The sequence below is a fragment of the Acartia tonsa genome, chromosome 4 (genome assembly GCF_053477335.1).
Source record: "Acartia tonsa isolate MP-2025a chromosome 4, ASM5347733v1, whole genome shotgun sequence".
Classification (NCBI taxonomy): domain Eukaryota; kingdom Metazoa; phylum Arthropoda; class Copepoda; order Calanoida; family Acartiidae; genus Acartia; species Acartia tonsa.
Genome location: NC_137263.1, coordinates 55,200,689 through 55,211,206, shown reverse-complemented (window position 1 = coordinate 55,211,206; position 10,518 = coordinate 55,200,689). Strand labels below are relative to the sequence as shown.

Here is a 10,518-nt window from a genome sequence, read left to right as displayed (position 1 = left end):
ACAGCCAATGATAGGCCAGTATACATTTTACCATTGGTATATTTCAATGTATACTGGCCTATTATTGGTTATTTGTATTGTATGACGTCATTTTTTATTAGGCACTATTTGCTGCTTCTTTCGTTGATCATTTTTTAAAAATTAGTAATATATAATTATTAATGAATTGCTATGTAATTTAATTCTCTTTATCAAAAAACTAAAGAAAATGATAGTACTGATAACTAATTGTGAAAATTATAGATTTTTAGAATAATTCAAGATTATATAAGATTATTATTATTAAGTGTTTATCAAATAAATAGTTTATTAATAGTTGGAGTCTTTTATTTATTAGTCGATTAGTAGCGCTGTAATAACAAGTTTCCTTCAATTAGTATCAAAATCAGTGTCATAATAACGTTTTCTTATTTATTGGCTTAATAACTTTGGAGACTTTTATTTAAATTTGTTTGATAGTCTCCAAACCGTTCAAACACTAATAGTAATTTACAGAATGGGTAATTTTGTGTATTATCATTGGGGTTGTACATTAATTAATCGACCATTGTACTATCTCTTTAAACCCATTTATCGATATATATTGGTAAAATCGAATGTATTTCCGAGATGCTTAACTTAATAATTGTTTTAATTAATTGCAATTACGCCAAAAAATTAAAAGGGTCTTAAAAAGTCAAACATCTAAGCATCATGTTTAAAATGTACCAATTCATTTTTCAATTTTACTTATTTAATTATTATACAAACCCAGGAATCATGTAGGTGCGAAATAATGATATTAATAAAATAAGAAGTCTTTACTACGAAGCGTTGCCTTCCAAAATCAAGAAAAAATCAGTTAAAATTACTAAAATTTTCCGAATTAATTCAGATGAGAGCAGATACAACCCATTTTTGAAAGCAAAGTTTTTCTTTTATTAGGGTTGGTCGGTACGTGGTTGGCTCTTTTTGTTAATTTGGACATGTTAGAATTATCCTATCGATTTACGTATTTTTACTTTTTTTATTTGTATTCTATTCTAGTTTTGAATTGAATATTTATTTGTATATGACGACATTTCAAAATGAACCATTTGTGGTTTTCTAGCAGACAAAACCATCTGAACCATGTAATCAGCTGATTCAAATATTTTTCAATATATTCTCATATCTCACCACTTAGTCATAATATCCCCAGTGATAAGTCTGAACCACAATCAAAGTAAATAATAAAATGATATTTAGTTTAATATTTTTGGAGGGATAGGACATGGGGCTGTTTATTACACTTGTCCCCAAAGTTTTATAATAACGTTTTCTCAATCGTTGGCTTAACATCTTAGGGAACTTTTAATGAATTTTGATTGGTTGATTCATTAAATTGAGTATCCAAACCAACGTTTAAACAACTAATTGTAATCTACAGAAGAGGCTATTTTGTGTATCATTATTGGGAATGTACATCAATTTATCGACCATTATCATACCTTTAGATCCCTATAAATTGGGCTGTAGATTACACTAGTCACCAAAGTAAATAGTAAATAACTTTGGCCTAACACCTTGGGGACTTTTATTAAATTTTGATTGGTTGATTCATTAAATTGAGTATCCAAACGTTTAAACAACTAATTGTAATCTACAGAAGGGGCTATTTTGTTTACCATCATTGAGAATGTACATCAATTTAGGATCTACTGCAGTTCACGGTAAAATATTGCTGGTAACGAATATTGCCAAAAATCTATGAATTTTAAAGGCTGCTAGCTGCGAAACGGCTGAACGTACAGATCTTACCCACACACTCTTTTAAGCGGTACAAGAAGTTCTACAAATAATCTGTAATAGCCAAGATCCAATGATGCACAGGGAAAACTTCACTGAAGAAAAAACGCGTAAAATAGACCTTTTTCGCGCATTTCTCTGCACTGCGAGATAATTATGCATTGTTGATTTATGGCTATTCCAGATTATTTGTAGGCATTCTTATGCCGCTTAAAACAGTGTGCGGGTATGATATGTACGTTCAGCCGTTTGGCAGCTAGTATCCTTTAAAATTCATAGATTTTTGGCGATATTCGTTACCAGCAATATTTTACCGTGAACTGCAGTAGATCCTCAATTTATAATTGGCCATTGTCTTATCTTTAGATCCCTATTACAAATATGTAGTTAATTCATTATTTTTTTTATAAAGAAACTTAATGATGCGAAAATGTGTATAAAAATGAAGGAAAAAATGTGCTTGTCAGTCAAACTATGGCAAAAACTGAATAGTTGTTGAAATTGATAGTATATCCTATAAATTTGAAATAATGATGAAGGGTTTGATAAGCTTACAGAAAACATTAGCTGATGTAATTCAAGATATTAGACATCAAATAATTTACTTTTACCACCAGGTATACTTTTTTTTTACAAAAGTAATAAGCGCTAAAAATGCATTTTGCTTATTTGAAAATTCAAATTAGATAAGTTTGTAGTAAATCGACTGTACCACTGTAAGGGGAATCACAAGTGATTTCTTGGGGTATCCTAAAAATTAGGTTTTCCTTAGATTTATTTTAGATAAAGGAGATTATGCTATCCTTAAGTTAAATTTATTAATTAATTGAATGCAAGCTTAAGTAAAGATTATGATAGGCATACTTAAACCTCTCATTTAAATATAAGGCTAGTCTTAACTTATCTTTGTCAAGATTAGGGATACTTAAACCTGTCATATCAATGTTAGGTTAGCCTTAACTTAACTTTGTAACCCATCCCATCATAATGATTTTAAAACTGCTCTACGACTACATGTAACTTCGCCATTGAATTTCTACCCAATATCATTTAATAGTTATTGATATTACAGGTATTATTCCTATTATGTATAGGCATACTTATATGTAATTTTATGCAATAACAACTATTATTTTTTTTTTACAGAATGACAATTCAGTGTTATCTTTTTTCAACAGTTTTATAGAATTGGTAAGTGACTTTGTAAAAAAATTATTAACATAACTATAAATGTATAAGTATAGGTATATAATTCAGATAACTACCTGGATTCAGTGTTCAAGACCTTTTTCGTCTGGGGACAAATTGCTTTGTGCTCTTTGTAACCTTTTGTAGTACTTGCAACGCTATTGGCTGATATTCAAAGACCCAATTTAAAGTCGGCACAGGGTCCCTGGGCGGTGATATACAGTTATTTAACCCCTTCACCCTCTATTGTTTTACTTTAATATGACAATATCAATAAGTACAGAAAAATCATTGATTGACAAACAGAGGGAGTAAGTTATAGTGCAAGAGTAAGAAGGACAGGTGAAAAGAAGATATAAGATAAAAATAACGAAATCTTTTTGATAAATATTTATATGTCTCTTTTTGCATGACCGACGGACGGACCAGAAAACAAAGTAAGTTGTAAAGCTGGATACACTTTGGAAAGGGGTATCCTAAAAATCAGAGATCGGCAGCCGCGCGTAAGCCGCGTGTAAGCCTCAATGAAATCGTCATTTTATCACTACAAAATTCAGCTGGATGTATAAAACTGCTCTTTAGCAGACAATCCTTCTTTCTGAAATTTCTTTTTCTGCTCACAAGCAGGTTTAAAACTGAGGCTTATGCGCGGCTAAGGAGCGGCTGCCTAACCCTGCTAAAAATAGCAATCATGAAAATTACATTAGCCCTATTACAGACAGATACAGATGTGAATAATAGAGAATCTTTGCTACTAAACAAGGATGACAACATCCATAAAAGCGAAGCCCTGAAACGGTAGGACAAACGGACATTAACACTTGTATAGTGTCAAAACTGAAAAATCAGAATATAAATGAATAAGAGTCAAAGCAAAATTGTGAGTAAATTTGTTGAAAAACTTCTTGAAACAGGATAATGTTTATAGACAAACTTACATTTTTAGGACTTGATTATAGAGTTGCTTTGCTTATAATATTGTACTTTGTTGTCCTAGGAATCAGTATACAAAAAATCAGAACAATTGGATAATTAAATCACATAAAAATTAGTTGTTAAAAATAAAAAATAAAAAAAATGTGTAAAACGGACATTCTGGTAATGATTATAGAGTTGCTACGCTTTCTAAATCGTACCTAACCACAACAGGAATTACCATGCAAAATTTGAAATCGATAGGACAATTCTAACATGTCTAAATTAATGAAAAAAGCTATCCATCTTAGACGAACGGACGGACCGTCCCTAATTATAGAAAAGCTTCGCTTTTAAAAATACTAGTTTTAATGTTTTGACATATGACCAAGAAAAATAGTTATTTATCGCACCGTACTAATGACAACTTTCCGTGCATATTGAAATGAAAAATTATAAGATTAAAACCAAATTAAAAACTTGTATTAATTTAAAGTTTTTATTTTTATATTCCTGGGGAAAAATATTACGATGCTATACATGATTTTTCAAAATGGCTGAGAACTGGTTCTAATCCAGATTAGAAAAATAATTTATTGGCCCTTCTTTTTCAGAGCTGGAAAATTGTAGATATCCTACGAAGTCAGCCTACAGCTGTTCAGCTGTTTCTAGCCACTATTTTCTCAGCTGCCTGGCTTTGCATCCTAATCAAGTTGGTAAAGATGGCTTTGCAGCTTATTTACCCATCATTATTTAGGTATAGATTGATTATGTAGATAAATTCTATTTGGAAGCGTTGCCACTCTATAAATCACTTTGTCTGCTAGTCTGTCAGTCCATAACGCAATGGGGGAAATGTTATTTTCTCGGCTGCTTTTAATGCTAGACGCCTGGTTTAAAAAAATGATATACTGTAAATAAAAAATAATAAAAAATCACGAAACCTTGTGAGGTAAATAACTTTTTGTATGTGGCATTCGGATATATGGACGGTCGTACGGAAATGTCTTAATAATAAAGTAGCTCTGATCAGCAAAAGTTTGCTGTTTATTTTAAAGGTTCAAAACTTACCAAAAATTTTTATTCACTTTATTATCTGTTGTCAGGGCTGTTATTATAAAATATGATATAATGGAGGATAAGACTGTGCTGATAACTGGAGCAAACCGTGGCAAAGGTTTCCAGCTGGCTAAACAGCTGGCACTCATGGGGGCAAGGTAAGACAAGACAAGACTGCACTGATAACTGGAGCTAACCGTGGCAAAGGTTTCCAGCTGGCTAAACAGCTGGCACTCATGGGGGCAAGGTAAGACAAGACAAGACTGTGCTGATAACTGCAGCTAACCGTGGCAAAGGTTTCCAGCTGGCTAAACAGCTGGCACTAATGGGGGCAAGGTAAGATAAGACTGCACTGATAACTGCAGCTAAGGGTGACAAAGGTTCCCAGCTGGCTAAACAGCTGGCACTCATGAGGGCAAGGTAACATTATGGATTAGAGTTTTTATGCTCACTAAAAAGGTGTCTATAGAGTGTGTAATTTCGCATTTCATGGAGTCTTAAAATGTTTATTGCTAAAAGTTATATACAGGGTGCGTCACATATATCGGGACATTTTTTAAACGGCCATAGTGTGAAAACTACTTGACCAATCAGGACGTTTGACCCCACTATAGAAAGCTTAGGTAATGACCTTTTAGCACAAAAAAATCTTTGGACGAAGATGGACGTGTACACCGAGCTGGACGCGTATATGTTCAACAAGGCAGATTCCAATTGCGCCGGTGGTTAAGTGCGCAAAATCACAAAACGTAGGGTCCAACAGGGAAGGAGTTGGAATCTTGACCCCAAATTTTGTGGGTGTCTTAGGCTCATTGAGACACACATTTTGCCGTGTTTAAATCCATTTTAGCTCAATCCTAGCCGAAATGAGGTCGATTTTTCAAGATTTTGAGCCTTAAGAAATCACAAACAGTAGGGCCCGACAGGAAAGGAGTTGGAAATTTGACCCAAAATTTTTTGTGTGTCTTAAGCTCATCGAGACACGCATTTTGAGTACTTAAAGTCCACTGTAGCTAAATCCTAGCCCAAATGAGAGCAAAAACATGGATTTTGTCAATTTGGCGGTTACTCATGATCCTAAGGAAATGTGGCCTCCCAGTAGCCCGATCTTAATTCAATGGACTTTTGGGCCTAGGGCTACTTTGAAGCATGCACCAATAGACGTGCCCATACCACAAAGACCTCCCTCATTGCCACTATCAAGGAGAACTACGCCAGCTTGGACAGGTACATTTTAACCTGGACCTGCCGGCGGTTGAGGAGGCGGGTAGAGACGGTGATTGAGGCTGGCGGCGATTTTATTGAATAATCTACTAGTCATATACATATTTTGCTTCCCAGTTTTTAAAATTCAATAAAATCTTTAAAATTGACGATTTTATGTTTATTTCTTTAAAAATTACAAAATGTCCCGATTTATGTGACGCACCCTGTATATTGATAAAGATATTAGCCATTTTATGAAGTATTAGAATGTCTATGTGTCTATATAAGTAGAAGGGTGTCTATTTGTTTGACTTTTAGATATACCTCGTGTTTTTTTATTTGATTTTCCAAATTCAATTTAAATTCTTTCTAGAATTAGATGCTTACACGTATATACATTATACATGAATTAAGAGGTTGCTTTTATTAACTCAAAAGGCATAAGTTTTCATTGAAATCTAATCTTGTTACAATATTTAAAAACAATTATAGAGTCACCTTTTGTTAGCTTTGTTTAGGATATCCATCTCAAATATTTTACTTTAGGGTGATCTTAGCTTGCAGAAATGTTGAAAAAGCAGAGAAAGCTCTGGAGGAAATAAGGCAAGTTTAAGATATATCTTGCGATTAATAAATATGGATATTGGATATATATATATTGACAAGGGAAAATTTGTAGTCAATTTGGCTTGCTAAAATGGACCTCATTCATTAGCTAGTTCGTTCATCCAATAGGAGGGGAAGGGATTGGGGCAAAGGGGAGAGGGAGGTTTCCTATATAAGCCAACCTATTTATAAGAGTACATAAAAATCTGTTGCAACATCCAAGTAATAATATATCGGTTATTAAGGAAAAGCACAGGAAGTACAAAGTTATACTCAGTCCAAGTTGACCTGGCCGACATGGAGAGTGTGAGAAACCTGGCCGAGATTATTCTGCAGGCAGAGCCAAGGCTGGATGTTCTGGTTTGTAATGGCGCAATCCTGCTGGACAGGTAAGGGCATAGACGTCCAAGGGGGTATCATGGTGTTTACCCTCCTCAAACTTTGAAACCTCTCATTTTAATCCCTCAAAAGTTATGAAAATACATTAGATTACCCCCCTTTAAAACTTTGAAAACCCTCATTTTACCCTCCCTGAAAATAAAAAGCTTGGACGTTCCTGTCAATATAGATGTGATTTTTATGGCAAAGCAAATATAACATCTAAGTGTCTGTTGTCTTTGATGTTTGCTATATTATCATGTATTCTCAATATTTCAGGTTATATAAGTTGGCCACAAATTATCTTACATTCTACATAGGTTGTATCGGACAGAATCAGGCCTAGAAGTCCAGCTGGCCACAAACTATCTTACTATATAAATATTCCAGGTTGTATCGAGCAGAATCAGGACTAGAAGTCCATCTGGCCACAAACTATCTTACTATATAAATATTCCAGGCTGTATCGGACAGAATCAGGACTAGAAGTCCAGCTGGCCACAAACTATCTTACTATATAAATATTCCAGGTTGTATCTGACAGAATCAGGACTTGAAGTCCAGCTGGCCACAAACTATCTTACTATATAAATATTCCAGGTTGTATCGGACGGAATCAGGACTAGAAGTCCAGCTGGCCACAAACTATCTTACTATATAAATATTCCAGGTTGTATCGGACAGAATCAGGACTAGAAGTCCAGCTGGCCACAAACTATCTTGGTTTCTTTCTACTATCAAACCTTCTTCTTAATTTACTATCTACCTCAGGTGAGTTTTTAGGGATACAGGGATAGCATTACAAGGAAAAATATTTTCCCCCATAAAGTGTTATGTTTGATACCTTGGTTTCACAGCTGTGAAACTTCCTGGACATATAAATGAAATAAAGGTGTTGATTTAAGGGAATCTTTCTACTATTTCACCAAAATTTTAATTGAGTTTGCATTAGCTGAATAGTAAACAAAACATTTGAACATTTTTCTGTGACAATTAGTGTTTTACATTGATTAGTAGCGAGGCTATTTTATAATATAATTTGTCAGCCCGCCCGATACCCCTGTCCAAAGAGCATCTAGTATGTAGTTTACATGGTCCGTAAGTGTATCGGTTATGCTCCAAAAGACACACACTCATACATACATATATGGTTTATAAAAATTTCGTTATTTTCAATTAATTTTCTTTCTCTTACTTTTTTCTCCTCTTATTGCATATTGGAATTTTGCTCAATTAATCACTTTGGCTATTTGTCCATCCATGACTTTTTTGTGCTTCGCTATAAATGGATGTTGCCATCCTTGTTTAATATATTTAGATGGACGAATATTGTTACCTGCCTCTTACTGTGATCTCAAGTTGGCCAAACTAGAACCAAATAATATCAACTCAGAGCTTCAATTCAAACAACCCGTGGCTTATTGCAATACACAGGTAATCCAATAAGGATACCTTTTCATGTAACTTTACAAAGTGTCTCAAATACCAGCCACGTGACGTCATAAAAATGAGGGAGATGAGGGGAGAAGTGGGAACGAATACCCCTAAAAAAAGGACAATCCCTCATTTTTATGACGTCACATGGCTGATTTTTGGGACAATTTGTAAAGTTACCCTTTTTAGAGAATAGTTTACTTATTAAAGTAAAAGTATAGAGGGGGCACATGCTATATATAACTTTACTCACGGGGTGGGGACCCTGTGCCGACTTTTAGTTGGGTCTTTGAAAATCAGCCAATAGCGTCGGAAAATAAATACAGCCAAGTCGTTGCAAAAATACAGAAAGCAATATGCTAGCAGACGATAAAGGTCCCCATCACTTGGGCCAGGTAGTTTTCTGGGTTATACGTTTATGCCTTTACATTTATTGTCTTATTAAGTTAGGCCCGGCAGGCAGGGTTAGATCTCCCCACAACAACGTACACAATATTTAAAGAAAAAAGGGAGAAGTAATTCTAAGAATCAATATTGAAAATTATTAATCTCAATCTATAATACAAAGTAGCTTGATGTCTGTCCGTCTGTCCGTCTGTCTGTCTGAAGCTTAAGATCTCGGTAACCACTGAACCGATTGGATTCTACTCTTCAGGGTATATACCTATTGGTCCTGTGGTGGTTTTAAGCTATTTTCTTGGGGGGTGGGACACCCCCAACCCCCCAAAAAATGAAAATTTACCCCCCCCCCAAAAAAAATTCTCCTGGTGCTGGTGGTGCAGCTGGTGCTGCTGGTGCTGCTGGTGCTGCTGGTGCTGGTGCAGAAAATTATGTTTTTTCTTGGGGCAAAGCCCCTAGAGGCTAGGGGCGAAGCCGCTAGTAATTTAAAAAGCTCCAAGATTTATATATTTTTTAGTTAGCAAATGTTCTGCTAGCCAAAGAGCTAACGCGACGCTGTCACACCTCAAAGCTACCGGTTGCCGTTAACTGCTACGATCCTGGTCGGTCTTACAAGTGTAGCGGCGGGCTGCTGCCTTCAACAGCAGATGACCAGCAGACCGCACTGGCTGTGGATACAATGTTGCTGTTGGCTGCTACTAGTCAGGGCAAAGCTTGTTCTGGTGAAGTTTTTGTTAACAGTAAGGTAAGATTGAAATATAATAGGTAAATGATTATAAAGAAGAAAAAATAATCGTTTTTCTTAAGATATTCAGCTTTTAGTAATTTTAGAGAGGGAGGAAAGAGATATTGTGCTGTTTATTGTACTAGTCCCCAAAGTTTGATAATAACGTTTTTTATTCGTTGTCTCAACAACTTTGATTTATTTTTAATTGGAGGGTTCATTAAGTTATGTGTCCAAACGTTTCAACCACTAATAATAATCTACAGAAGGCGAATTTTTGTATATCATCATTAGGGATGATCATAAATTTATCGGCCATTGTCTTATCCCTTTAGATCCCTGCATTTTAAGCTTTAAATTAACATTGAAAGCAATGGTTTTCATAATCTGATGTTAGTCTTTTTTTCTAGAAAACTCGTCTGCCCTCCATTGCTGAAGACACGGCTCTGTCGGAGAAGTTATGGAAATTCAGCTCCTTTGCATCTCAACTGGTACAAAAAGAACCACCTCTCTACTCATGAAAAGAATGAAATACCTAACCTTAATATTTTTTCATATTTTTTGTCATATTGTACCCATATTGTCATATTTCTTATTCGTTGGTTTGACAATTTTGGCGACTTTTGTTGAATTTTGATTGGTTAGTTCATTAAGTTGAGTGTCCAAACGTGTCAACTTTAATTGTAATCTACAGAAATGGTACTTTTGTGTATAATCATTAGGGATGTTAATTAATTTATCGCCCGTTGTATCATTCCTTTAGATCTCCACATATGACCGTTTCTTACTCTCCCTCCTTTTTAATTTCAAAGAACTATCTTTTATGCCCTGTAGATCCCGAA

The 10,518-nt window shown here is 34.8% G+C and overlaps 1 protein-coding gene across 1 annotated transcript; it reads left to right on the top strand.

Annotated features, from left to right (window-relative positions):
• The first annotated feature begins 2,175 nt into the window (after nt 1–2,175).
• LOC145318382 (retinol dehydrogenase 14-like) lies at nt 2,176–10,228 on the top strand. Its single transcript, XM_080159675.1, has 10 exons — nt 2,176–2,384; nt 2,914–2,958; nt 4,485–4,627; nt 4,977–5,087; nt 6,682–6,738; nt 6,987–7,130; nt 7,790–7,890; nt 8,438–8,553; nt 9,470–9,697; nt 10,087–10,228. Exons 1-10 carry the CDS (start codon nt 2,298–2,300, stop codon nt 10,195–10,197), a joined length of 1,143 nt encoding a protein of 380 aa, XP_080015801.1. The 5' UTR covers nt 2,176–2,297; the 3' UTR covers nt 10,198–10,228.
• The last annotated feature ends 290 nt before the right edge of the window (nt 10,229–10,518 follow it).

What these genes read in the sequence shown, in the direction of transcription:
- LOC145318382 (XM_080159675.1), top strand. Translation starts at nt 2,298, where the DNA reads ATGATGAAGGGTTTGATAAGCTTACAGAAAACATTAGCTGATGTAATT. An exon ending in TCAACAGTTTTATAGAATTG is followed by an intron (nt 2,959 to 4,484) that starts GTAAGTGACTTT and finishes CTTCTTTTTCAG; the next exon opens with AGCTGGAAAATTGTAGATAT. An exon ending in GGCGCAATCCTGCTGGACAG is followed by an intron (nt 7,131 to 7,789) that starts GTAAGGGCATAG and finishes TAAATATTCCAG; the next exon opens with GTTGTATCGGACAGAATCAG.